This window comes from Prionailurus bengalensis, chromosome A2, assembly GCF_016509475.1.
Source record: "Prionailurus bengalensis isolate Pbe53 chromosome A2, Fcat_Pben_1.1_paternal_pri, whole genome shotgun sequence".
Taxonomy (NCBI): Eukaryota; Metazoa; Chordata; class Mammalia; order Carnivora; family Felidae; genus Prionailurus; species Prionailurus bengalensis.
In genome coordinates, this window is record NC_057348.1 from 9,112,309 (window position 1) to 9,139,841 (window position 27,533).

At 56.4% G+C, this 27,533-nt stretch overlaps 1 protein-coding gene across 4 annotated transcripts; it reads left to right on the plus strand.

Annotated features, from left to right (window-relative positions):
* The first annotated feature begins 408 nt into the window (after positions 1-408).
* MAST1 (microtubule associated serine/threonine kinase 1) lies at positions 409-27,394 on the plus strand. 4 transcript variants are annotated; one of them, XM_043586697.1, is made up of 27 exons: positions 409-532; positions 4,181-4,212; positions 6,172-6,260; positions 6,726-6,801; positions 8,676-8,754; positions 10,601-10,761; positions 10,965-11,040; positions 11,210-11,419; positions 13,609-13,710; positions 13,800-13,932; positions 14,011-14,078; positions 17,005-17,090; positions 17,180-17,388; positions 20,372-20,510; positions 20,630-20,762; positions 20,899-21,064; positions 21,166-21,267; positions 21,419-21,541; positions 22,017-22,126; positions 22,743-22,921; positions 23,006-23,256; positions 23,586-23,792; positions 24,008-24,237; positions 24,445-24,567; positions 24,686-24,822; positions 25,762-25,949; positions 26,053-27,394. In XM_043586697.1, exons 1-27 carry the CDS (start codon positions 494-496, stop codon positions 27,309-27,311), a joined length of 4,707 nt encoding a protein of 1,568 aa, XP_043442632.1. In that variant the 5' UTR covers positions 409-493; the 3' UTR covers positions 27,312-27,394. The 4 variants fall into 4 exon arrangements, with proteins under 4 accessions (XP_043442632.1, XP_043442633.1, XP_043442634.1 ...); XM_043586698.1 differs by having other exon boundaries at positions 417-532; positions 4,184-4,212; XM_043586699.1 differs by lacking the exons at positions 409-532; positions 4,181-4,212 and adding an exon at positions 4,376-4,550.
* The last annotated feature ends 139 nt before the right edge of the window (positions 27,395-27,533 follow it).

The following is a 27,533-nucleotide window of genomic DNA, read 5'->3' on the forward strand; positions in this document are numbered from 1 at the left end:
GTGGAGACTATCCATCCATGGGAATGTGTCTCCCTGCGGGGGTCGCTGCGAGGAGGGGGGAGGGTTCCGCCTAAGGAATGTATCTTAGTGAGAATGTCTGTCTCCCTTGGGTGTTTCTTGGGTTGAAAGTCTCTCCATGGGCATGTTTCTCTCCTGGAGTGTCTCTCCTCATAGGTGTCTCTTCGTAGCTTGGCTCCCTTGGGGGCATATGGAAGCTTCTCCCTAGCTTACCCCCTCCCGCCCCTACCCTCCCCCCCGCCCCCCCTAGCGCGGGCAGCCTTGGCCGAGGCCGGGCTCGGGCGCCCAGACGCAGTGACGGCGCCGGGTCCGCCCCACTTTGCTCCGCCCCCGCCACCCCCCCACCCGCCGCCGCCGCCGCCGCCGCCGCCGCCGCGGTCCCCGCGGCTTCTCACTCCCTCCCTCTTCCCTCCTCCCGCCGCCGCCGCTACCGCCACCTCCCTCCTCCCTCCCCGGGGCCGAAGCCGCCGCCGCCATGGACGATTCGGGCCTGATTCGCCGCCGGAGGCTGCAGGTACGCGGCAGCCCCGGTCCCGGGTGGCGGTGAAGGGGTCGGAGCCCTGAGGCGGGGCCCGGCAGGGGGCGGGAGAACTTGCGCCTGGGCCGGCCAGGGCGCCCCCTCCCACGGCCCCGGGACGCTACCAGAGGGGAACTCGGTAGCCGCGCGTCCCGCCGCGCTGGCGACCCCGCCCCTCAGGCGCCGCCCGGGGCTCCAGGGAGCTGACGGAGGGGGTGCAGCCTAGCGCTCCCCCTCGAGGATAGCCTGAGGGGCACCTGGCCCGCCAGAGGGGGAGGGGGCTGGGACCGAAGTCATCGCCCTGGCTCAGCGCCAATCAGGGGGTGAGGGGGCGCAAAGCAAAGTTAGTGCCCCAGGGCTCGCTCCCCTCGGGGCAACCGGCGCCGCAGAGGCAGTAAACATGTTTATACTGCAGCCTCGCCCCTCAGCACCCCAGGAACCCCTTTCTGAGGCATGGGGAACCCCTGCGACCTCCATGCATCTGCCCAGCCACCAGGATTCTTCCTACTGCCCTAATTGGACAGACACCCTAGACAGCCTCCCTCCTCACTCTTCATTCCTCCTCCCTTCACTACCCCCCCACCCCCCGCGAGATCCTCAAGTCCAGCCCAGCTTGTGGGTGGGCGGGAGCGATTTTTAGCTCCTTGCAGCCTTAGAAGATACTGGTCTCCAGGCTGCGCAGGCGCGGGAGTGAGTCCACTGCACAGAGTGGGACACTGAGGATTGTGGAGTGTGGGGAAATCCAGGCGTCAGGAACTCCCACCTTCAAGATGGGTGGGGATTCTGAAGCTGAGAAGAGTTCTTTTCTACTAGCTTCTTACTGCGTTTCTAAGGGTTAATACGAGGGTTCCATGTTGTCCCTAAACTGACCCCAGCGAGGAAACTGATCAAAGCTTCATCTCAAGGCCTGCCTGGGGTCTGGTCCTTCTGATCCTCCTTGGAGCCCAGACCCACGCTACATAATCTGGAGGAGTTTAGATAAAGCCTAGGTGGCTCCAGACTCAGGCTATATCCTAGCCTGGAGCTTGGACAAAGAAGGGGAGGATTCAAACCCTCATCCAGGGTCTACTTCTGGACTCCTCTAACCTACCATCCCTGAGTTTGGAGACCAAGATAAGCTGATCCGTCACTGCAGCAGGAAAAATCGGAGTTAGGTGATAGGCGGGACTTCCCAGGTGTCTGGAGGATGCTGGAGACAGAACTGGGTTGGAAAGCTAATTTGCTTTCGAACAGAGCCCAAATGGCTCCATCTAAGAGCCTTGGGCTCTTGAGAACTTCCCTGGATTCCCACCCGTTTTAGTGCTGGGGTGGGAAAAGGGGTTGTGGGAAAAGGGAGGAAGGGGCGGCAAAGCCAGAGCAGGTGCTGAAGCAGCCAGACTGGGTCCGCGCCGTCGGGTCCCCAGGAAAAGGGCGGTAAGGGGCGGAGCCTACAAGACGGTGTGTTCCCGCCCTCCGGGCCAGCGCCGACTCCCATTGGCTCATCGCCACGCGGGCCTTCCAACGCTCAAGACCCCGCCCCCAGCCTGGGATCCTCCCACTCACCCACCGTTCCTTCCTGAGGCAACCCCTAGTCTGTGCTATCCCGCCGGAGTCCTGTCCCTACCTCTTCCTTTCTGGCGGGATTAACCACTTCGCTGCCTTGGATACACCCCCACCCACTGATGCAACCCCCTAGGAGCTGTCCCACAACTGCGGAGCTCCCGAGGGCCTCCAACTGTGTGCAGCTGGGATCGTATATACGAACAGCATCCTGAGTTCGAAAGCCCATCCCCAGCGCCGTCCATCAACCACTGGGAGAAGCAGAATCTGCTTGGCAGAGCGTCTCTGCAGCTAGTGATGGAGGTGGCGTCTGTTTACTCTGACGCAAGGATCCAAATCCCCTACTTCTCCAGTTTGCCCTTTACTTCTATTCTAGAATATTTAGGAGCGCTAGCAAATGGGGCTAGGTTCGAGGACTACTTGGGAGGTGTTTAAAGGTCCCCAGGGGCTCACCCTCGAAGGCCGAGTGTACCCGGATCTGGAATCCTGGCCTCCGTGGCCGAAAAATCCAGGTCTAGATTTCGCTTGGGCCATTGCGGTCGTCCCACCCAGCCGGCTGGTCCCAGCTGCTCCTCATTCAAACGGATCCTGCAAAAACAGAGGGAAAACCTGGAATGGATTTCTGGTCACCCGTGGCTCAGGGGAGCATGGCTGGAGATCTGGACAGTGTTCTCTTTGACCCCAACCATATGTCTGTCCTCTGTCCATGGGAGTGGGAGGTACCTTTGGCCCATCCTCTGTCAAGCAGCATGTCCATTCATAATAACTCCTGCTCCTATGACCTAATATTTATTGAGTGCTTACTATGTGCTAGGCCTCATGCTAAGGTGCCAGGCACCTGAATCATCTCACAGAGTCATCTGTTGGAAGGTCTGCTGGACCTTCTTTGGAAGGTCATTTGCCAAGGTTATAAGGTCATTGGAGTGTTGGAAGGTCATTTGCCAAGGGTATAAGAGGCAAATCTGAGCTTTGAACGCAGGGCTTTCTGCTTTCAGAGATCCTAGAAAGGATCTAGAACATAACTCATTTTCCCCTGGTTAGAGTCCATACCAAAAGGCTTTTGAAACTCTCACCAGAATCTTCCATCTGCAGCCCTACCCAGCCTCCTTTATTCACTTTGGCCTGTGGACACTGAACTGCCTGGAAGGTGGCACTCCTTCTGCCCGATGCTTTCCTGGGAAGAGGGCACAGACTTCCATAACTTTTAATCCCTATAGTGGCTTCCCGAGTGCTTGACAAACAGAACACAACCTTCTTCTGGTCTGGACACATAAAGTTAATAGTTAGCAATTGTTATCATTACCATTATCAAAAAAGACCACTTGGCCATTGTCTGGTTCCCATTGCAAATTTCAGTTTTGAGCGACCCTAACTATCCCACCCCCAACACTGAATCTGTCTGGGAGTGGGGTAGAACCCTTGGGGTGTGGAGTCATTCATTCATTCAACTTTCATGCTTGAACATACCAAGTTCATTCCTGTCTCTGGGCCTTGGCAGTTCCTTCTACCTGGAATGCTCTCTCCATAGATTCTTCCATGGCCGGGTCTTATTTTTTCAAGAACTATCTTAAAAGTCACTTCCCCAGAGCAGCCCTCTCTGACTATTGTGTCCTCCTCCTAGCCATTTTGCATCATATCACCTTAATTTTATTCATGACACTTATTACTGTTTAAAATTATCTTGTTTACTTCTGTGTTAATTTGTTTATTGTCTGCTTCCCTTCTTTATATGCTAGTCCCAAAAGGGCAGGAGGTTTTTCCTCATTTGCTGCTGTGTCCCCAGTGCCTAGCACAGGGCCTGGCATACAGCAGGTGCTCAAGAAATATTTTCCACATAGGCTCCTGTTTGATTTGCACACACACACGGAGGTGCCAACTCAGGAGTCCTACATTGGGTTCTGCTGGTGTCTGGGGTCGGGAGAGAAATCACTCTGGTACCCTCTCCCCCAAAGAGCCCCGCCCTCCGTGCATAACGTAGGTGTGGGTGAGGATGCTGATGAGTAGCTTGTCCCACCCAACTTTTGCCGCTCCAGGGGGTGACAGGGCTTGCAGGCAGCAGCTGCTGGTCCACTCTGACCTCTATCCTTTTGCCCCCTTGCCTTCTAGAAGGATTTGCCTCTGCCCCGGAAAAGCAGCAGGTGAGCCTTGGGGAGAGATGCGCAGGGCCGGCCGCCCCTTTTCGAGTCCGGGTGGGGGCGCCAGGCGCGCGCGCGCGGGCGGGGCCTGGAGCGCTGGTGAGCAGCAGCGCCCCCTCCTGGCGGGCGGCAGCGGCACGGCCCTCCCTTCCCCCGCCCTCCCCTGCCCGCTGCGGCTCCAGCCTCCGCCCCGCGCGCTCGCTCCCCGCGCCGCCGCCGCCACTGCCGCACCTGCCACCATGTCGCCGCCGCCGGGTCATGTCTGACTCCCTCTGGACAGCGCTTTCCAATTTCTCGATGCCCTCCTTCCCTGGCGGCAGTATGTTCCGTCGCACCAAGAGGTAGAACCCCATCCCTCAGACCCTGACCCGGCCCTCCCCACCAAAGCCGCCCCTCCGGCCGCTGCCGCAGGGCGGGGCCCGGGATGCTGCACCCCGTCCAGCTGCGCCAGAGGTGCCCGTGCGGCGCCTTCTGCAGGGGATGGGGCTGAATTGGGGGACAGTGTGGGCCGAGACTGGGGGCACTGTGCACCGGCGAGGACCGCTGCAGGGGGGAGGAGGCTGCGCCGGTTGTTGTTGGTGGTGGGGGGGTGGGTTGCGGCGCCTTTGTCTGCTGGCGCTGCGGGCTCCGGCAACCCAGTGGGGGTAGGGGAAGAAGGGGAGGGTGGGGGACTTGGCACCCTCGGAACAATAGCCGCAGCCTGGCCTCCCCCCCGCCCCCATGCCGCGTGTTCTTGGCCTCGCTAATGTGCTCAGTCACTGTGGCAGGGGGTGAGGGGAATGGAGGGGCTGGGGGCTCCCTCTTCACAATCTGGGATCCTGAGGGGCAGAAGGAAAGGGGGGGGGGCTTTATCATAGCACAAACTACCCCCCACCAAGAACACAGCCTCAGCCGGAAAATAGTGACACAGAGCGTCACGTAGGACATGATGTCACACACATGCACACATTACAGCCCTAGTGGCCCAGATACACCCTGGAGCCATCACGCATACAGTGGCCGTAGGTCAGAGTCATGCCCACCCAGACACACGGGGGCACCCCCAGCGTCACACACAGATGAACAGCCCAACACGTACAGTGTTGTGTGTGTACATCTAGGAAGATGTCACATGCATGACGATACACACACACGATTATGGCATCCAGGACGCACACAGACACATGTATGGCAATGACATCTATGCTCCCAAGAATGTCACAGCACATGACATCACCTAAGCTTATCACATGCGGTGTTACACAGATGCCAGAATAAATGACACAGGGAATCTCGCAGAGACGGAGAGATACACAGTATCATACCGCATCATAGAGAAGACTCATCCAGGGAATGTCCCACATGGTGGCAGGCTCACAGGGTATGACACTCACACACAGTAGATGCCACCCGTGGACACACATGGGGAATGTCACACACATACACAAGGGCAGGGTATCACACAGACTTAGAATGCCTCACAAAGACATAGACACATGTAGCAAAAATCATGCACGCACGCGCTCTAACACACAATGGCACATCTAGTCATGGGCAAGTGGCATGGCACGCTGTTTCACACAGACACAAAAGGTACAGGTCCTATCACATAAGGTAAACCCAACCCAGGGCTGAACTCACACATTGAGCGCCACACGTGGATACACACAGAGGATGTCACGCACAGCCCCCAAGACAATATACGCTCCTATCATTCCATGACTGACGCCGTGCCTCCCATGGTCACACATGATCCACACAGGTAATTTTGCACACACGTGCCACACGCACATCCCTTCCCATACGCAGCCCTGCCTAGGCCTCCATCACCTCCTCCTCCGAGCAATCCTCTGGGGGCACCTCCAAGCACACACAGATGGGAGACAGGCGGGGATCGGAGATGGGAAGGTGGCTGGCTGGTTGGGTTCACAAACTCACTGGGCTGCGGCCCGGCCCGGTCCCCTTGCCTCGCCTTCCCCGCAGCTGCCGCACCAGTAACCGGAAAAGCCTCATCCTGACCAGCACTTCGCCCACGCTGCCGCGACCCCACTCCCCACTGCCTGGACACCTGGGTGAGACAGGTGGTGGGTGCGGACCAGACTAGAGGAGGCGTGGCTACGGGGTAGGGGCGTGTCCGTGCCGCAGGATTGGGCGGAGACTGAACAGAGGAGGACCCAGATTGGGCAAAGGGCGGGGCCATCTTGTGCGGCAGTGGTCAATCGGCTGAAGGGGCCTTTGTGGGCGGAGGCCCAGGCGGAGCAAGACTGTGAAGAGGTTGAAGGGGAGGTACCGTACCTGAAGGGAGGGGCCATCTCAGATGTAGACAGAATCGGCCTGATGGGGGGTTGGGCTGACTCCATAACCAAAACAGTCTAGAGAGGCGGGGCTACAGCTAAGGGGGCGTGGTCCCCTCATACGTGGGTGGGACGAGACTAAACAGGGGAAGGGCTGCTGTTGGCAACCCGCTTTGGGGATTGAGCGGCCTGGTGGGATTGCCTCCCATACCAAGCTTTAAGATCCCCCTCTTTCCGCTACAGGTAGCAGTCCCCTGGACAGCCCCCGCAACTTCTCCCCCAACACCCCCGCCCACTTCTCGTTTGCCTCCTCCCGAAGGTGAGTCCCTCTCCCCGGGGCCCTAGAACCCTGGCCGGACCCTCCCCAACCACCGTCTGGGCCGCCATCTGTTCCCCTCCTAATTGCACCTGAGACGGGGCCTGAGGGACCCGCAGAGTGCCCCAGCGTCCCAGCGGGAATAAGCGCCAGGCCTTAGGGGCGGGGCCTGTGAGAAGGCGGGGCCAACCGCCTATTCGGAATCAAAGGGGGAGTGGGACTTCCTTTGCCGCGGAGCGAAAGCGCGTGCGCTCTGAGCCCAGGGTCTCAGTCTCCCCAGCCTCTAGCTCCAGGCCGGGCGTTTCCATAGCAACAGGACAGGGAACGGAGATGAAGTGCGCAAGCGCAGACTGCAAGATGCCCATTGAGGGACTTTGGTCTCCAACGTGAGAAAGGGCACCTAGAGCTATTTCTCCAGGGCCCGAGAGGAGCAATCATAGGTTTCCCTACGGGGATCTTTGAGGGTTTCTAGAATGTCACTAATGAATTTTCTTGGGGCCTTTGGCGAAATTGGGGGAGGCAGAGAGATTCCTCCGATGCGTTTTGGAGAAACTTCTGGGAGTCACCAGGATGTTTGGGCGGGATTCTTTTTCTTTGAACTTTATTCATTCTAAACGTTGTCTGAACACGTGGTGCGAGCTGGGAGCTGAGCATAAGGGGTGAATGACAGTCTTTGTCCTCGGGGTTGAGTTGGGGTGGCGGGCCAGAGAACGCAGATCACTGCAAAGACTGGTGAAGGCTGTCGTGTGGAAGTCACGCAGGACTGTGGGGACAGAGGATGCCTCCCTGGGGTGGCTGCGGAGAGATCCCCTTGGCTGCGGAATTCGGCTGAAGGCATTAGGGAGCCAGAAAAGGGCTCTAAGATTGGAACCTGATCTGGTCGCTTGCATGGTGGGTGGGCTAGGAGGTCCCCGCCCCCCGGAGGGAGGCTCATGCCTGGGAGTGTGTGTCCCTGTGATATGCAATCTTTGTGCTGATGTGGATGTGTGAATGTAGGCTTGTGAGATTGTGGTCGTGTGAGGCGGCCCTGCCCACACATATGCCCACGGGGGCGTGCATCAGCGTGCAAGTGTGAGCGTGTGTGAAGGTATCCCTGTGCATTTGTAAATGTGCGTGAATGCGTGAGAGAGCATGCCCTTCCAAGTACGTTTCCATGTGAGTGTGCAATCTGGTGGGAGTGTGAATGAATGTGTGGCTGCGTGGGAGTTTGAATGTGTGACTGAGTGCGTGAGCGTTCTCGAATGTGTGCGAACGTGGCAGAGTAGAACATGTGTGAGGGAGTGTGCGTCTTTGTTTCAGAGTGTGAGTACTCCATCTCTACGTGTACGTGTTCGTGTGTGTGTGCGTGTACGTGTGTGTGTGCAGGCGTGATGGTGTGTTCATGTAGGGAAGCGTGAGATTGGGGCCCGTGTACGGGTCAGGGGTTGTGTGTGTGTCCGTGTTGAGGAGTCATGCGTGAAGGCGTATGGTTGTCAGTGTGTGATCTCAACCACACGAGTCACACTAACACTAGCGGGTGTGGCCGTGGGAGTGACCGTATCTGTGTGTGAGTGAGCAGATGTGGGAGGATGTGGCAGCGTGTGTATTTGAAAAAGAGGGGCCCTTCTTCTCCGAGAAGGCTCAAGTGGCCTCAGTCTGAGCACTTTATCATGGGGGCAGCTTTGGGGATTCCTGATCTTTGCTCCAGGTCCCTGGTGCCCGGCTGGAAGACTTCCTCCTTACCTCTGTGGCTCTGAGGGCCTTTCGGAATCGTAGAGCACAGATATACCCCCAGCCCCTACCCTAGTGGTAGCCAGTAGCTTCCCTCACACCCTGAGGACGGGGAGGGGGGAACCAGTGGGGCCTAGCAGCCTCTGAGCATCTTGGCTGGGTTCCAGGGCGGACGGACGCCGTTGGTCTCTGGCTTCACTTCCCTCGTCCGGCTATGGCACCAACACACCCAGTTCCACCGTCTCGGTGAGTCGGCAGGTGGGCGAGTGGGCGGGAGCCCTCACCCAGGCCAGCAGTTGCGCTGGCCTTAATGAGGGTTTTGGGTTTCTCTAGTTTTCCAAGGTATCACCCGTCCATCTATTGGCAAGTTACAGGTCCCCTTGAAAGCCCTGTTCTCCACCCTCAGCATATCTTCTTGGGGGTCCTGCCTATCGCCGACTTATTTTACAGATAATGGTATTAAGGCTCACGGGTCGAACCACTTGCCAAGGGTCTCAGCTGGCCGGGGCCAGCACACTCTTCCCCCAGAGTGCACTTGCTCAACCACCGCAATACCCAAAGTCTCTCTGCACCTGCCCCCTTTTCTGCCTGTGTCTCTGGTCCACTCATCCATCCATTGGCATGATGTTCAGCAGACATTTATCATGCGACTGGCTGTCATATGGTGGGTGGGCTCTATAAGGTGGGGCAGGATCCAAGGATTCATGCAGCCCTCATGAGGGGAGACAGACCAGTAAGAAGATATTTACAATACAGGGTGTTGGAGCTGTTTGGGGAGTGGCACCAGGTAAGGTGATAACAGGAGGGAGCACCTGACTCAGCTGGGGGGGAGGGTCAAGGAAGGCTTCCTGGAAGAGGTGGAATTGAAGCCAAGACAAAGGATCAGTAGGAGTTTGGCAGGTGGAGGAAGGAAAGGAGGGGTGTTTCACAAAGAGGACCAGGGAACAGCATGTGCAAACCCCCAAAGGCAACAGAGAACTTGTTGCATTTGAAAGTTGAAAATAACCTCAACTGGCTGGAGCTTTGGGGTGGAAGTGGAGGAACGAGGGTGAGGTAGGCAGTGACCCTGGTCATGCTGGGGCTTCTCAGCCAGCGCAGGGCGGTGGATCTTATTCTAAATGTGATGGGAAGCCATACAAAGGCTTTTTTTTTTCTTTATATTAAATTTTACTAAAATTTCAGCCTGAGCTATTTGACATTGTGGTTCTGTAGATCATATGTTATGTGCATTGAAAACATTATTTTAATAGATACTGGTGGGATGGGGAGTGAGTGATGTCACGTTTCAAAAGACCCTTCTGCCTGCAGAATCAAGTGGATATCTTTGTGTTTCTCCACTGATATCTGCGGGCCTGTGTTTGCGCGACTGCGTGCTAGACCCTGACTAGGGACCAAGGAGAGCCAAGTCTCTGCCCTCAAGGAGCAGGCAGCAATACAAATTAATAATAAAGATATAATAAGTCAGGAGATAAATACAGCAAAAAGAAACAAGATAAGGCAGGGATAGGGGGTGAGGGATGTGTGTTCAGAGGGATGAATGTCACCCACAGGGGTGACATTTAAGCAAAGATGTAAAGGAGGAGTGATCTGTAGTGATATGCTCCTGACAGAGGAAGCATAGGCCCCTCAATGCAAAGGCCCCGAGGCAGGAGTGTGCCTGGCTTGTTCAAGGACCTTCCAGGAGGCCTGTCGCAGCTGGACTGAGTAACTGATGGGGAGAGTGGGCGGAGGTGATGGCAGGGAGACAGGACCAGATCTTGCAGGATGTTGTGGGTCTTGAGGAGGACTTCAGGGTCCATAAAGGTGGGAGCCATGCAGTGTTCTGAACAGAGGAGGGATATGACTTGATTCAGGTTTTAACAGGCTCCCACTGGCCACATCTGTGTGTGTCACAGTTCGCATCCGTGTCTGTCCCTGTCCCCCCTGTCTATCTCCAGGAGTCCCAACCTGGACCCTGGGATCCAAGGATCATAAACCAGGTCCTGATCCCGACCCTGCCCAGTGGCCCATCAGCCCCAGGAGTCCCAGCCCAGGGTCGCGAGCTGTGGGGGGACTGCGGTGGCTCTGACCCCGGCCCCGCTCCTCCCCCCAGTCTTCCTGCTCCTCCCAGGAGCGCCTGCACCAGCTGCCCTACCAGCCCACCGTGGATGAGCTCCACTTCCTTTCCAAACACTTCGGCAGCACCGAGAGCATCACAGACGAAGATGGTGGCCGCCGCTCTCCTGCAGTGCGGCCCCGCTCGCGGAGCCTCAGGTGGGTAGATAACCTCCCTCCACCCCAAGTTGATGGTCTGGCGGGGGGGGGGGGGGGGGCGGTGTACTGTGAGACCTCTGCCCACGCGATTAAACGGGTTACAGCACGATGGCTGAAGTTTTACGGGGGAGCGGGGGTGGGATCTAACACCTGGCTGCTTTCGGAGGTTGGGGGCTACACAGGATGGGCTTTTCTCCCCGCAGCCCCGGGCGCTCCCCCTCTTCCTACGACAACGAGATCGTGATGATGAACCATGTCTACAAGGAGAGGTTCCCGAAGGTGAGGCGGGGCGGGGGGCGGCCGCGGGGAGGCCCGGGCGGCGGGAGCCCTCGCTCGCCTTAGCTCCGCGCGCCCCCTGGTGGCCGGCGCGCGCAGCGCAGGCTCCCGGCGGCCACAGCCTCCGGGCGCAGCCCCGCGCCGGCACCCCGGCCCTCTGTCCCCCTCGCAGGCCACCGCGCAGATGGAGGAGAAGCTGCGCGACTTCGCCCGTGCCTACGAACCTGACAGCGTGCTGCCGCTGGCCGACGGCGTGCTCAGCTTCATCCACCACCAGATCATCGAGCTGGCCCGGGACTGCCTGACCAAGTCCCGCGACGGCCTCATCACCACCGTGTACTTCTACGAGTTGCAGGAGAACCTGGAGAAGCTGCTGCAGGATGTGAGTGTGTGTGTGTTTCGGGGGGCGCTGGCTCGGTCAGGCCCGACGCCTTCTTTCACCCCACTTCCGTTCAGAGGGCGCCTACCACGTGCCGGGCGCCGCCGTGGAACTTCAGGGGTGGGAGAGAAAGACGTGGTCCCAGTGCAAGGACGTGGTGCTCGTCTGGAGTGGTGGGGGAGGCAGGGACTTAACCTCCCTCACCTCCTTCAGGTCTTTACTCAAATATCAGCATCTCAGGTGGCGTCTAGACCCCCTTATTTAAAATGTCAAACCCACGACCCACCGTCTCTTGTCTCTTTAGTTTTCTCCTTAGCACTTAGCCCTTTCCGTCCTCCTGGGTATTTTTCTTTATCTTATTTTTTGTCTCACTTGCTCAAATGTCAGTCCCACGGGTGGATGATGAGGTTGTCTGTTCATTGCTGCGGCCCTGATGCCTGGCACGGTGTCCTGCACACAGTAGGTGATTAATAAATTTTGGTTCCATGGATGAATGAATGAAAGTAAACAAGATGATACCCCCACTTAACTCAATGACAGCGGGTAGCATTTATTAAGCGACTACTGTGTGCTGGGGCAGTGGGAACCCAACAGTGAACAAACTAGAGAAATATCCCTGCCCTCTTGGGGCTGATATTCTAATGTGGAAGGTGGATAGGAAACATGGAAACAGATCAAGGTATTTTGGTGATTTCACCTGATGCTTAGGGCTCTGAAGCAAATAGAACAGGGCAATCAGATGGAATGTCAAGGACTCCCTTGTTAGGTCCAGAAGGCCTCCCCAGAGGAGGTGACATTGAAGTTGGGACGAGAATAATGAGGAAGTGACAGTTATGAGAAGTGCTGGGGGGAATGTGTGCCGAGCAGGGTGAACAGCACATGCAAAGGCCCTGAGGTGAGAAGGCAATCTGGGAAATTCTAGGAGCACAGAAGCCAAGTGACTGTACTGTCTTCAGGGAATGACGTTGGATAAGGGCACAAAGACCAGAATACGGGGCTTCGGGCTCCAGGCGCCCACTCCGACCTGAAGGGGCAGTACGTTGACTTATGGGATTCATCATCAGATCTGGTTTGAGTCTGGATTCTGCCACTAGATTCGTAGGAGTTGAGAGCACAGACCAAACGGCCCAGATTCACATCCAGCTCATCACTTACTGTGGAGCCTTTGCCAAGTCACTTAACCTCTCTGTGCCTCAGTCCTTCTGCTATAAAAAGGGAATTTGCTCATTCATGAATTCCACAAGTATTTATTAAGCACCTGTTCCAGGCCTCCCACTGGCCTAGAGGCTGGAGAATTCCCTGGAAATAAACAAAAGTCCCTGCCCTCAGGAAGCTGACATTCTAGTAAGGAGAGTCAGAAGATAAATAAAAAGCATCAGGGCTGGGACTGGGATGAGACAAGTATTTAATCTCCCCCCGCCCCAGGCTATTAAAGTAATTATTGGAAACATTGAAAAGTGGGTATATTAAAACTTAACATTATTTCGAGTATTTTATTTATAATCACACCAGAATTTGTTAGGATTTTCCTTTTCTGGTTTTAATCATCAACAATATTTTTATTAAAGCTGTTAATCACTGAGAAAACATGTACAGATTCCCACACACTTCCTCCCTTTTGCTTCAAGCTCAGGACAACCCTAATAGATCCTATCCTCCCTTAAATTTTGTTCTTTTGCTTATCGTGGATTTTTTTTTTTTCGCATGCTTTTTTTTTCACACACTGCATCAAAATCTTAGTTACCTTGAAGACTGAGATTTTTGGCTTCAGGGTGAGTGCCTCACTGCCTCACCCTGGTCTTGGCCTTGATAGACACGATCGAGAAATTAACATATGGCCTGGTAGAAGAGGATTCATGGGATAGAAAACAGGAAAAGCAGAGTACGGTCATTAATGATGACTGAGGGCACAGCCAGGAGGCGGGGTGCGACTTTAGACACGGATCAGGTAGCCACACAGGGACCGGAGGGGAAAGCATGCCCGGGGTTGGAGGGATTCTAACTCGGCCTGGAGCATAGGCTGTTTTGAAGATGGATGAGAGAAGGTTTTAGGACAACACTGGCCCGAGCCTCAGTTTTCTCACCTGTAAAATGGGACAGCAGCAACAGTGTGCGCCCACTGGGGTGGGGAGAGGGGCCTGGCTGAAGCCGGGCACCTGCGAAACCTACCCCCACTGTGCCCGCCGCCCCAGGCCTATGAACGCTCAGAGAGCATGGAGGTTGCCTTCGTCACCCAGCTGGTCAAGAAGCTGCTCATCATCATCTCGCGCCCCGCGAGGCTTCTGGAGTGCCTGGTGAGGGGACTGGGCGTGGCGGGGGGAGGGCGGGTAGGGGCCGGGGGAGGGTGGGAGCCCACCCTGAGCCTGCTGCTGCCCCGCCCCAGGAATTCAACCCCGAGGAGTTCTACCACTTGCTGGAGGCGGCGGAGGGCCACGCCAAGGAAGGCCACCTGGTCAAGACTGACATCCCCCGCTACATCATCCGCCAGCTGGGCCTCACCCGTGACCCCTTTCCAGGTGCTGGCTGGTGGGTGCAGGGGGCTGGGGTGAACCCACCCGGACCCCAGCCTCCGCTCACACTCAGCCCCTTCCTAGACGTGGTGCACCTGGAGGAACAGGACAGCGGTGGTTCCAATACACCGGAGCAGGACGACCTCTCTGAGGTAAGGCCAAGAGGGCCAGCGGTCAGCACTCTGGTTCCGGCAGGACAGGCCAGGGCTCACCTCCTGGCTCTGTGTCCTCAGGCTGGGTGGATCTCTTGGTCCGTGGTCCAAGCCTCAGTTTCCCCATCTGTGAACTGGGTTAATCATCGCCACTCCTCCGCGGGCCTTTTCTCTTTTCATGGTAAAATACACATAATCCAACCATGTACCCATGGTGCCTAAAACTTACCATTTTAAGCATTCATTTTAAAATGAACAATTCAGTGGGTTTTAGTATATTCACAATAAGGTATAACCCTAACCCTCACCTCTATCTAGCTCTGGAACATTTTCTTTTTTTTTTTTTTTTTAAGTTTTTTTTTTTTTTTCCAACGTTTATTTATTTTTTGGGACAGAGAGAGACAGAGCATGAACGGGGGAGGGGCAGAGAGAGGGAGACACAGAATGGGAAACAGGCTCCAGGCTCCGAGCCATCAACCCAGAGCCTGACGCGGGGCTCGAACTCACGGACCGCGAGATCGTGACCTGGCTGAAGTCGGACGCTTCACCGACTGCGCCACCCAGGCGCCCCTTAGCTCTGGAACATTTTCATGACCCCCAGAGGAAACCATATACCCATTAAGCAGTTACTTCCCACTCTCCCTGCCCCTCCACCCCCCCACCCTCCTGGCAACCTCTGAATTGGGACACTATAGATTTGCCCATTCTGGATATTTCATGTAAATTTCATAGTTGGCCTCAATGTGTATTTCATATATATTTCTGGATATTTCATATCAATTTACTTTCACTCTGTGGCCTTTTGTGCCCGGCACAATGTTTTCAAGGTTTATCCATGTCGTGACATGAATCAGCGCTTGGTTCCTTTTTATGGCCGAATCGTATTCCATTGGACGGGTCTTCTGCATTTGCTTATCCTTTGTCTCTTGGTGGACATTGGGGTTGTTCCCGTCTTTTGGCTGCTGTCTGAAAGTGAAAGTGCTGCCGTGGACATGTGTGTATAACTGTTTCAGTCCTTCTGGGTACACAGCCAGGAGCAGAATTGCTGGTCATATGGATCGTGAGGAACCCCGCGTGGGGTTTTGAGTCGGTTGGATGTCTCTGCATTAGCCACTTAACATAGTGAAAACTGCCATGATCCCACCTCTAAGCCAGCCGCACTTTGACAGATGTTCCTTCTGTGAGACTGCCAGCTCTAGTGGCCGCACATGCGCTTTGTCTGGACTCGGCACTGCTCTGTTTGTTTGTTTGTTTGTTTGTTTTTGTTTTTTCAAATTGCAGCAAAATCTAGAGATGAGAAGATCTTGACTCACAGTCTGGGTTTGGGCCTTCTTTTGAAAAATTGGAAGTTCTGATAACACCGTGGTGGAGCCAGCTGGCACTAAGTGGGGGCTCTTGCCCCTAGGATATGGGGCACTTGCCCCCCCAGTCATGCATGGTGCCCCCCCCCCCCGCCTGCCTGGCCCCTTAAGGCATTTGAATTCGTAACCTTTGTTTCAAGTTGTGTCTATGAATTCACACACATCACACATGCACATCTTTCCTTAATATATATATTGAACAGAATCTCACTATGCATGCCATTTGTTTAATTTTTTGAATAGGTAATGGAATGACATCACTCAAAACTCTAAAACTCTAAAAAGGTATTTATCTTTAATTGTTGTTTGTAGGATTCTACCTATTTCATTCAATCAAACTTGTCAATTGAGTGATTCAAATCTTCCACGTCCCTATTCTTTTTTTCTTCTTCTTCTTTTTTTTTTTTTTTTTCTGGCCTGGTTAATCTAATCGTTTCTGAGAAATATGTGTTAAATCCTTGTTTTGAGCAATTTCTTTCTGTAATTCTGTCAAGTTTTGGGTCAGATGTTTTTAGACTACGTTCTTAGGAGCATACAAATTTAACATTTTCACGTCGCACATTTTTGTGAAATACTTACGGGATAAATCTCTTTGTCCCAAAGAAAAAGAAACATAATTTTCAAAAAAGGTGTACAGAGAAATATCTTACACCCACTCTTGTCCCCCCCACTGACCTATATCCCCCCAACTATTAGTATATGTGCTACTGAGCACCCCCTAAGTACGATTAGATAGCCCTATTTTGCCAAAAAACTTACAGTACATTTTGCTCCTTGCTTTTTTCCCCCACTTAATAAAATACTGAATCAGTGTACTGAGCGATTCCTTTCTGTTTAACGGTGGCACAGTATTCCTTTACGCAGATGCCTCTCCTGTGTTTATTTAACCAGTTTCCTAAAGATGAACATATGGGTTGTTTCCAGTCTTGCAATGAGCGAGGTGATACATATGTAATTTTTCACATGCATATCTGTAGCAATAATTCGAAAATGAAATTACTGGATCACAGGGAACATGCACTTATACTTCTTTTTATAGGCCAGAGTACCTTGCATGGAGGTTGTACCATTTTACACACCCGATAGGAAGGCATAAAAGTACCTGTTCCAACACAGCTTCACCCAGAGGGTGTCAGCTTTTTGGATCCTTTTGGCCAGTCTGCTAGGTGAAAAATTGTATCTTGGGGTAGTTTTGATTTGCTCTTCGGCCACTATATGTGAGGTTCAGCATCTTTTCATATGGTTAAGAGCTCTAATGGTAGTTCACATATCTTGTCTGTATTTTCTCTTCCATTGGTGGGCCTTTTGTTATTGATTTCTGGTAGCTTTTTGTATATGAAAGTGATTATTTCATAGGCTTCTTTCCTAGTGGAAAAAAGTTAGGAATATAGCTTCAGAGTCAGTATCAGGTTCCAGTCCTGACTTTGTTACTCCGTCACTGTGGCACTTGACGAAGGATCTGTCCACCCCCTCCCTGTGCCGCAGATTCCTCACGTGTAAAACGGGACGATAAGAGTTCTAGTCTTATGATGATGGCGGTGGCGGTCTCCCTTTTTCCCCTGCAGGGCCGCAGCGCCACCACCAAGGCTAAGAAACCACCCGGAGAGAATGACTTCGAGACCATCAAGCTCATAAGCAATGGTGCCTACGGGTGAGCCACCCGGGGCTCTGGCGGGGGGAGGGTGGCGGAGGCCGGGTGTCTCGGAGGTGATGGCCGGTCCTCGCTCTCTCCCCCTGCAGCGCTGTCTACCTGGTGCGGCACCGAGAGACGAGGCAGCGCTTCGCGATGAAGAAGATAAACAAACAGAACCTGATCTTGCGCAACCAGATCCAGCAGGCCTTTGTGGAGCGGGATATACTCACCTTCGCCGAGAACCCCTTTGTGGTCGGCATGTTCTGCTCCTTTGAGACCCGGCGCCACCTCTGCATGGTCATGGAATACGTGGAAGGTGTGGCTGCCCGTGGGACTGCAGGGAAGATGGGGGGATGCACACTGGTCACAGTTGCTCAGTGGCCTGTCTGAGCCTCCATTACCTAACTGCCTATCCACTTGTATGTTTATCTACCTATTTATCTATCCAGTCATTGATTACCCATCTCATCTGTTTATTTATATCTAGCCGCATATTGGTTTCTCTATCTATCTGCTTTGGTTTCACTCAGTATAAGTACATCCATCCAATTACCCATCCACCACCCACCCATCCGTCATCCATCTGTCTATCCATCCATCCATCCATCATCCATCCGTCCATCCATCCATCCATCCCTCCGTCCATCCCATTCATACACCCATTTGATTATCCCTCTGTTTGCCCATCCATACATCTGTTATCCATTACATCTATTCTAAAAAATTATTAGAGCTCATGTTTTAGAGAATATTAGGTTTGCAGAAGAACTGACTGGAAAGTACATCGAGTTCCCACATAACCCCCTTTCCTCCCAGTTTCCTCTACGATTTACCCGCTGTCTTCCTGTGGCGCATTTGTTACAATTGAACCAACGAGGATAGGTGATTATTAACTGAAGTCTCTAGTTTATACTAGGGTTCGCTCTTGGCCTTGCACATCTATTTTCATGTATCCGTCTTTTTTTTTTTTTAATTTTTTTTTCAACGTTTATTTTTATTTTTGGGACAGAGAGAGACAGAGCATGAACGGGGGAGGGGCAGAGAGAGAGGGAGACACAGAATCGGAAACAGGCTCCAGGCTCTGAGCCATCAGCCCAGAGCCTGACGCGGGGCTCGAACTCATGGACCGCGAGAGGCTGAAGTCGGACGCTTAACCGACTGCGCCATCCAGGCACCCCTGTATCCGTCTTTTTATACATCGAGCCATTCACTCACCCATCCATTTATTCACCCACCATTATTCGACACTCATTTATCCACCGATATTTATGCACCTATTTCATTGTCCATCCATCCATTTGCTCTCCATATTTTTATCGATCTATCCACAACTGTATTCTAGCAGCCACCTTATCCTACCTGGCTCTCTCCTTCTGTTCTTCCACAATTTATCCATCCATGTATCCACCCATCTGTTTACTCTCTGTCCATCCAGCCACCAGTGTATTTTTTCACCTGCTTATCCACCCATCCATGCTTATATTCACCCAACTATTAATTCATCCATTGCCCGAAACACACATCCTGTGGTTATTAGGACACGCAGGGTCTCTGTGCTGCCCCCAAGCCTTAGTCAACCATCCATTCACCCAACAGATGTCCCCTCTTCGTTTTCCTCATGCCACATGCTGCACTGGGCGCTGGTGGCAGTTGGGACCCAGACAGGCACACCTCTCCCCCCATGGAGGTTACATTCTGGTCTGTGCGGACAGACAATAAACAAGCAAAACAAGACAGAGGAGGCCAGGTGATTTCATACAGCAAGGATGGCATCAGGGACCATAAGGCTCAAAGAGGCAGGGGCCTGGAAGAGGAAACCCAAGCACAAAGTCTCTTAAGTGAGAAGGTGTCTGGATTTGGAGGAGCGGTGAGGAGGCCAGGGAAGCTGGAGCCAAGTGAGCAAAGCCACGGGGAGAGGGGCGGGGGAGATCGACAGGTGACGGGGCTGGGCATGCAGGGCCTTGCAGAGCCCCCAATGGCATTGGATTTCATTCCAGGTGCAACAGACATTGGCCGTGAGGTCTTAAACAGAGTGGTTGTGATCCGATTTATGTTTTAAAATATCCATTCAGCTGCTGCAATGAGGGCAGAGGCAAGGAGACCAAGATGGGGGTGACCGCACAAGTTTAAGGTCCTGTGCCCCCTGAGTGTGGCCCGGCCCCAAAGGCTCATTTGGAAGTCATTCCACTTGGTTCTCAGCATCAGTGTGTGTCAGGATTCCCTGAGGTTGTGGCCAAATGCAGATTCCTGGGCCCCACCCTCAGGGAGTCTGGTTTGTCAGTTTCTGACACCCAGCTAAACCTGGCTAAAGCTGGAAGGAAGGAACAAAGGAAGGAACGAAGGAAGGAACAAAGGAAGGAAGGAAGGAAGGGAGGGAGGAAGTTGTTGACTTGTGATTAAAAAAAAAATCATGCCACCTTCAGGAATGGCTGTATCTGGGTGCTCAAACTATGTCATCAGGAATCTCTTCGTCTCTTGACCCTGTTCTTCCATGTGTAGTCTTCCCTCTAGACAGGCTCTGATGTAGCAGAGTTGCTATCCAGCCGATCCCAGTTTACATCCTATGAGATCAGCAATCTTTGTGAAAATAGAAGGGAAAGTCAGTCGGGGACTGACTCACTGAAGCAACTTGGGTTACATGCTGGTCTGGCTGCTGCGCCTGGAAGAAACTCCAGGCTTTGTAACAGGAAGGCGGAACGGATCTTAGGAGACCAAAATACGAATGCTGTTTACAGTAAATCTGGTGGGGGCCAGGAATCTACATTTTAAGGCCCCAGACCATCAAGATTCAGACTCCAGGAGATCAAGAGTCATATGCTTCCAGATTCAGTCAATAAGCAGGCAGGCTTGGGGTGCCTGGCTGGCTCAGTTGGAAGAGTATGTGACCTTTGATCTTGGAGTCATGAGTTCGAGCCCCATCCATGTTGGGTGTAGAAATTACTTAAAAATAAAATCTTAGGGGAAAAAAAAAACAGTCAGGCTTTTGTACTGGCCAGATCTATTCTCCACCATCGACTCCTTGCGCGACCCAACCTCTCTCTGAGTCTCAGTCCCCTCCCCTGTGAAATCAGCTGATCATATTAACTTTGGAGGATGGCTAAGAGGAGGAGAGAAGCCTGGTGGAGGGCACTCCCCATGTGATCCGGGGAGAGGGAGGCCCCTCTCTGAGCCTCAGTCCTCCTTAGCTGTGAAATGGGAGCCATGTGAGGTGAGGACTTGATGTTACGGTGCGTGTTGAGGGCTCAGCTCTAGGCTGAGGGTGCCTCGCTCTTCACACGGGCCAACTCCTTCCCCCACAGGGGGGGACTGCGCCACCCTGCTGAAAAACATCGGGGCGCTGCCTGTGGAGATGGCGCGCATGTACTTTGCCGAGACGGTGCTGGCTCTGGAGTATTTGCACAACTACGGCATCGTTCACCGCGACCTCAAGCCTGACAAGTGAGCCTTGGCCCTTCCCATCACTTCCTCCCTGCTGGTCGGGAAGCCGCGGCATGGGAGGGCCAGGAGTGGACTTGGGCCTCATTTCTGAGACCCTCCCCTGCCCCCACCCATTGCAGCCTACTCATCACCTCTATGGGGCACATCAAGCTCACGGATTTTGGCCTCTCCAAGATGGGGCTTATGAGCCTCACCACCAACCTGTATGAAGGCCACATTGAGAAGGACGCCCGGGAGTTCCTGGACAAACAGGTGTGTGTGCGGGCATGGGGGTCACCGTGGGTGGAGTGACCCGACAGAACCGCGGGGCCCAGGGCCTGGTGGGAGGCTCGGCTCTCCCTCGAGGCCCCTCCTGCGGCCAGGGCGCAGGCTGACGGCCTGCCCCCAGGTGTGTGGGACCCCAGAGTACATCGCACCCGAGGTCATCCTGCGCCAGGGCTACGGCAAGCCGGTGGACTGGTGGGCCATGGGCATCATTCTCTATGAGTTCCTGGTGGGCTGCGTACCCTTCTTTGGAGACACGCCCGAAGAACTCTTCGGACAGGTCATCAGCGGTGCGTGCCTCCGTGGTGGGCAGGTGGGGGCGCGGGGTCATGGGCCAGCCCAAGGCCTCGTAGACTCCAAAAAGTGACCTCCAGGCCCGCCTTTTCTGCAGATGACATCCTCTGGCCAGAGGGGGACGAGGCCCTGCCCTCGGATGCCCAGCTCCTGATATCCAGCCTCCTGCAGACCAACCCCCTGGTCCGGCTTGGGGCAGGTGAGGGGTCCGCTTTTCAGAGAAACTGAGGGCGGGGGGCCGCTGTCAGAGAGCAGGACTCCCAGGGCCGCGGTCTGGGGCTGTCTGCTGGGCTGGCCTTCAGCCCCTCCGGGACCCCCTCCCCTCCCCACTCCACCTGCTCCCTCCCCAGGTGGTGCCTTTGAGGTGAAGCAGCACAGTTTCTTTCGAGACCTGGACTGGACAGGACTGCTGAGGCAGAAGGCCGAGTTCATCCCGCACCTGGAGTCCGAGGATGACACCAGCTACTTCGACAGTGAGCAGGGACAGGGGGCGGGATCCGGTGAGGTGAGAGAGCCTGGGCGGGGACCCCAGCTGACTAGAGGACCTCCCAGACGAGAGGGCTGAGGTTGCGGTGGGGGTGTGCATTGCTGGGAGGCTTGGCCTGGCGTAGAGGTGGGGCTCAGCCTGAGAAGAGGGTAAGGAAAGAGGCCGGGGTAGGGATGGGTCCTGGAGTGGGAGTTCTCAAGTTGGGCCTGCTCCGGGGCCGGTCCAGTGGGGGGTGCTAGGACCCAGAATGAGGTAGGGCCCGGGGTTGAAGGTGGGATCTGGAGGTGTGGCTTCTCTGGAGCCTCTGAGAGTGGGGCTGGGCCCCAGCTTGGGGGAGGGGCCTGAGTCCGACCGGGGAGTGGGGCAGAGGCCTGCAGGCCTGTTCCGGCGGGGTGGGGGGTTGTGTCTGATCTGAGGAGTGGACCCTTGCCTGCGGTTATGGCCCACCCCCCAATCCTCAGCCCGCTCAGACAGGTATCATCACGTGAATTCCTATGATGAGGACGACACCACAGAAGAGGAGCCCGTGGAAATACGCCAGTTCTCCTCTTGCTCGCCGCGCTTCAGCAAGGTGGGCCGAGGCTGGGCTAGGGGTGGGTGAGACCCGGGGGGCCGGGGCCAATGGTGGTGGGGACCCAGGTCTCGAGCCGGGGAAGCCACTGAGGGGGTAAGAGATCCGGGAGCGATAAGGCTTTCGGGGGCGGGAGCATGGGGGTCTTGGGACTGCCCCGTGGCCTCCAGTGGAATCTAACGGGAACCCGGACAGTCGTAGAAAGGAAGCCCACGGTGGGGCTGGGCTAGTTCTGAGTGGGGCGGGGTCAGGACCTGGGGCCTGGGAGGATGCGCAGTGGGGGCGGGGGCAAGGCTGGGCAAGATCTCGCCTGGGGAAAGAGCGGAAGGGGGTGCAGGCCTCGCCTGGACGAGATTAGACATAATTGTGTGAAGCCTAGGAAGGTGGGGCAAGAACAGATTCTTGAGGGCACGGGCGGGTCAGGGCCTAACCGTGGAGCGGGGCCTGAATTGAGTTGTAGGTGGCCGGGGTACTTCCCAGAACTGGGCGGAGCCCGGCCGTGGGCAGGTGGAGCGTAGTTTGGGCGGGTCCGGCAGCGGGAAGCGCATTGGTCCGAGAGCGAAGGCGGGACCTGGGGCCGGACCTGCCTCCCACCACCCAGCGTCTGCCCTTGCAGGTGTATAGCAGTATGGAGCAACTGTCGCAGCACGACCCCAAGACGCCCGTGGCGGCGGCGGGGCCCGGCAAGCGGGAGCCCAGCGCTAAGGGCCCAGAGGACAAGGCGGCCGGCAAGCGGGAGGGCCTGGGAGGCCTGACCCTGCGCGAGAAGACCTGGAGAGGGGGCTCCCCGGAGATGTGAGCAGGGACCGGAATGGGTTTGGGGACGGGGCCCAAAGGGGCGTGTCTCCTCTGACACCCCCCCACCCCCACCCCTTCCAGCAGCAAGCGTTTCTCGGCTTCTGAGGCCAGCTTCCTAGAAGGGGAGGCCAGTCCCCCGCTGGGCGCGCGCCGCCGTTTCTCTGCACTGTTAGAGCCCAGCCGCTTCAGCGCCCCTCAAGAGGACGAGGATGAGGCCCGGATGCGCAGGCCTCCCCGGCCCAGCTCCGACCCCCCAGGCTCGCTGGATGCGCGAGCCGCCAAAGAGGCGGTTCAAGGGGACGGCACCCCCAGCGCTGGGGACCCCGAGGCCAGTGAGTGTCCCCTTCGCCGCCTTCCCCAATTCCCCAGTGACCATGTATTGAGCATTCAGTGAGCGTGGTGCTGTTTATACAAGATCTCACCCACTCTTCACACTCCAGCCTGGGATTCTCATCAACATGGGGAACACCTCGTGTTCCATTCTCAGTCCACAAATGTATTTGAGCACTTCTGTGTATCAGGAGCTGTGATAAATGGGTATGTCACCTGCTTTCATGAAACTCACAAGAGAGAGAAGTGGGAAGAGCATTCCAGGCAGAGGGAACAGCTTGCAGAAGTCCGTGGCCTTGGACTGACCCCTAACCCACTTGTTCTGTTGCAGCTGACCGCCCACGCCCAGGTGACCTCTGCCCACCCTCGAAGGATGGAGACTCATCAGGCCCTAGGGCCACCAATGACCTGGTTCTGCGCCGGGCGCGGCACCAGCAGCTGTCAGGAGACCCCGCAGTAGAGAAGAGGCCTTCTCGAACTGGGGGCAAAGTCATCAAGTCAGCTTCGGCCACTGCTTTGTCCGTCATGATTCCTGCAGGTGACCCTGGGTTCCACATAGCAGGGGAGGGGCTGTCTCCATTTGTGGCAGGATAGGCTGATGAAAACACTGTATTTTCCCTGTCCACAATGATTGGCTCTGGGATGGACCAATGAGAACCCCGGGACTTTGACTTGGGAGGAAGGAGGAGCAGATACAGGGAGAGATGTGTCTTGAGTCGGCCCCAATCTCTGACCATGGCTCTGTGTCTGCAGTGGACCCCCATGGAAGCTCACCCCTGGCCAGCCCCATGTCCCCACGATCTCTCTCCTCTAACCCATCCTCACGGGACTCCTCACCCAGCCGGGACTACTCACCGGCTGTCAGCGGGCTCCGCTCCCCCATCACCATCCAACGCTCTGGCAAGAAGTACGGCTTCACGCTGCGTGCCATTCGCGTCTACATGGGTGACTCAGATGTCTACAGTGTTCATCACATTGTCTGGGTGAGCGCTCGTGCTTGGAGTCTATGTCCCAAGATGAGGGGTGGGTGGGTGGAGAGAAGTCCCCCCCACCCCGGGGATGAGGGACTGCTCAAACTGTAGACGAGGATTGTTGCGCACGCAGAGCTAGGTGTCTGGGGCAAGAAGCTCAGGGAGCTTTCTTTGTTACCAATCCTGTGACCTTACGCCTACGGGGTGTCCTGTCCCCAGCACGTGGAAGAGGGGGGCCCAGCCCAGGAAGCAGGGCTTTGTGCTGGTGACCTCATCACCCACGTGAACGGAGAGCCTGTGCACGGCATGGTGCATCCTGAGGTCGTCGAGCTGATCCTTAAGGTGAGTGCAAGGGAGGGAGCACCCTGCCCGGAGGGTGGGGGAAGGGTGAAGAGATCTTGGGGAACTGGAGCTGCTTGAGCAGCCTCCAGCAGAGCACTTCCCCCTTTCTGACCCCCAGAGTGGCAACAAGGTAGCAGTGACTACAACACCCTTCGAAAATACCTCCATTCGCATTGGCCCTGCCCGGCGCAGCAGCTACAAAGCCAAAATGGCTAGGAGGAACAAGCGGCCCTCTGCCAAGGAGGGCCAGGAGAGGTGAGTGGGGCCAAAGGCAGTGGGCAGGTCTCTAAACAGCGGGCTGAGGAAACCCGCGCGCGCGGGGTGCGTGCGTGTGTGTGTGTGTGTGTGTGTGTGTGTGTGCAGTGGGCGGGGCTAAGGTGGGGGAGGTGGTGGGGACCTGAGGAGGGAAGTGGCCAGGAAAAGTGGCCGGTCGAGGCCATGCGGCAAAAACAAGAGGACAGAGAAAGAAGAGCTGGGCAAGTGGCAGAAGCCAGGGAAGGAAGCTGTGCCAGGTTTCTAGGTTGGGAAGAAAACCTTGTGGGGGCGTCTTGGCAGGTGGGCAGCGCCAGCACTTGTCAACTAAAGAGGAGAGCGTCTAGGGGATGGGCCTGACCTGTTGGATATATTTAGACGGCTGGGAGGGCTGGAAGAAGGGATTTCTAGGTGAAATGAGCACGCTCGGCAAGACTGGGCCGAGGGAGGTAATTTCTTCCTTTCTAGGTAGGAGGAGCTAGGAGAGGTGGGCGGGGCCGGGAGAATGTCGCGGTTTGATCAGTGAGTTTGTCCTGGACGCGTCGTTGAGGGGGGATTCGAGTGAGGAGCTGAACAAAATTGGGTCAGGAGAATTTCTCCCAGCCCTGTTAGGTGGACTGTAGCTGGAGACAGAGGAGCTAGAGAGGTGGGCGGGCCAGAAAAAAGTTGGGGTTTTTTTGTTTGTTGTTTTTTTTTAAAGTTGGTCTTCAGGAGCGTTTTCCTAGCTTGGGGTGGGGGCGTCCAGGAAGGAATGGGTGGAGCCTGAGGCGGGAGGAGCCTAATGGGACCAGCGGCCAGGAAAGTTCTTCTGGTTCTGATAGGTGGGTTGCAGCTGGGGAGGGAGGGGCCAGGAAGGGTGGGCGGTCGTGCGGCCCTGAAGTGGGAGAAGCCGGGAGTCCCGGAATTTGGTGAAGGGTAGGTGGCCCCCTCTTTGTCCCCCAGCAAGAAGCGCAGCTCCCTCTTCCGCAAGATCACAAAGCAGTCAAACCTGCTGCACACTAGCCGCTCGCTGTCGTCGCTGAATCGGTCGCTCTCGTCCAGCGACAGCCTCCCGGGCTCGCCCACGCACGGGCTGCCTGCACGCTCGCCTACCCACAGCTACCGCTCCACGCCCGACTCCGCCTACCTAGGTACGCTCTGCGCCTGCGCGCGGCGGGCCAGGCGGCGAAGGGTGGCGGGGCTGTGCCCTGGCGGTGCCTTCCGCGCGCTCCAGCCCCTCTCGCCCGTCCGCAGGCGCCTCCTCCCAGAGCAGCTCGCCGGCCTCGAGCACGCCCAACTCGCCGGCGTCGTCGGCGTCGCACCACATCCGACCCAGCACGCTGCACGGCCTGTCGCCGAAATTGCACCGCCAGTACCGCTCTGCGCGCTGCAAGTCGGCTGGCAACATCCCGCTGTCGCCGCTGGCGCACACGCCGTCCCCGACACAGGCGTCGCCGCCGCCGCTGCCAGGCCACACGGTGGGCAGCTCGCACACGACGCAGAGCTTCCCTGCGAAGCTGCACTCGTCGCCGCCGGTGGTGCGCCCGCGCCCCAAGAGTGCAGAGCCCCCGCGCTCGCCTCTCCTCAAACGCGTGCAGTCGGCGGAGAAGCTGGGAGCCTCGCTGGGCGCGGACAAGAAGGGCGCACTGCGCAAACACAGCCTAGAGGTCGGCCACCCGGATTTCCGCAAGGACTTTCACGGCGAGCTGGCGCTACATAGCCTCGCTGAATCTGACGGCGAGACGCCCCCCGTCGAGGGTCCTGGCGCACCCCGGCAGGTCGCCGTTCGTCGCCTGGGCCGCCAAGAGTCGCCCCTGAGCTTGGGCGCGGACCCGCTGCTGCCCGAGGGCGCCCCGAGGCCGCCGGCGTCCAGTAAGGAGAAGGAGTCCCCCGGGGGTGCCGAGGCCTGCACCCCACCCCGTGCGACAACTCCCGGGGGCCGGACCCTGGAGCGGGATGCCAGCGGCACACGGCACCAGAGCGTGCAGACAGAGGATGGAGCGGGTGGGGTGGCCAGGGCTGTGGCAAAGGCCGCGCTGAGCCCGGTGCAGGAACATGAGACCGGCAGGCGCAGCAGTTCGGGTGAGGCGGGCACACCCCCGGTGCCAATTGTCGTAGAGCCTGTGCGTCCCGGGGCCAAGGCCGGGACGCCCCAGCCTCCTGGTGCAGACTCCAAGGGGTTGCAGGAATCCACCTCCCTGGCACCTCCGGCACCCGAGGTCCCCCGGGGTCGGGAGTGCTGGGTGCTGGAGGTGGTGGAGGAGCGGACCACGCTGAGCGGGCCTCGCTCCAAGCCCACCTCCCCCAAACTCTCCCCAGATCCCCAGGCCCCCTCCCTAGCCTCCACAAAGCATGGGTCCAGCAGTGCAGGGGCCCCAGCTCCAACCGCTTCCCTCTCGGCCCCAGCCACCAAGCCTGAGGCGGGGCTGACCTCCCGGTGCCCTGCTGACGCTATACCCCCAGCAGGCCTGACCAAAAAAGGTGCGCCCTGCCCCACGCCCCCAGGCCCGTAGCCCAGGGGGCCGCTGGCTCTGCTCTGTACAGCCACCTGTATACAGATGTACACATATAAATAAAGTGTGTCTGTGCTGTGTGAGCTTTCTGGGGCTCACCCCACCTCCCCTGGCGGGGCAAGACATCGGGTTTTAGCCCCCTTGCCTGTGTGCGTCTTGAGGGACGGAATTCCAGGCCTGGTTACCAAAAAGAGGAGAGGTGAGTCTTGGGTGGGCCCGTCC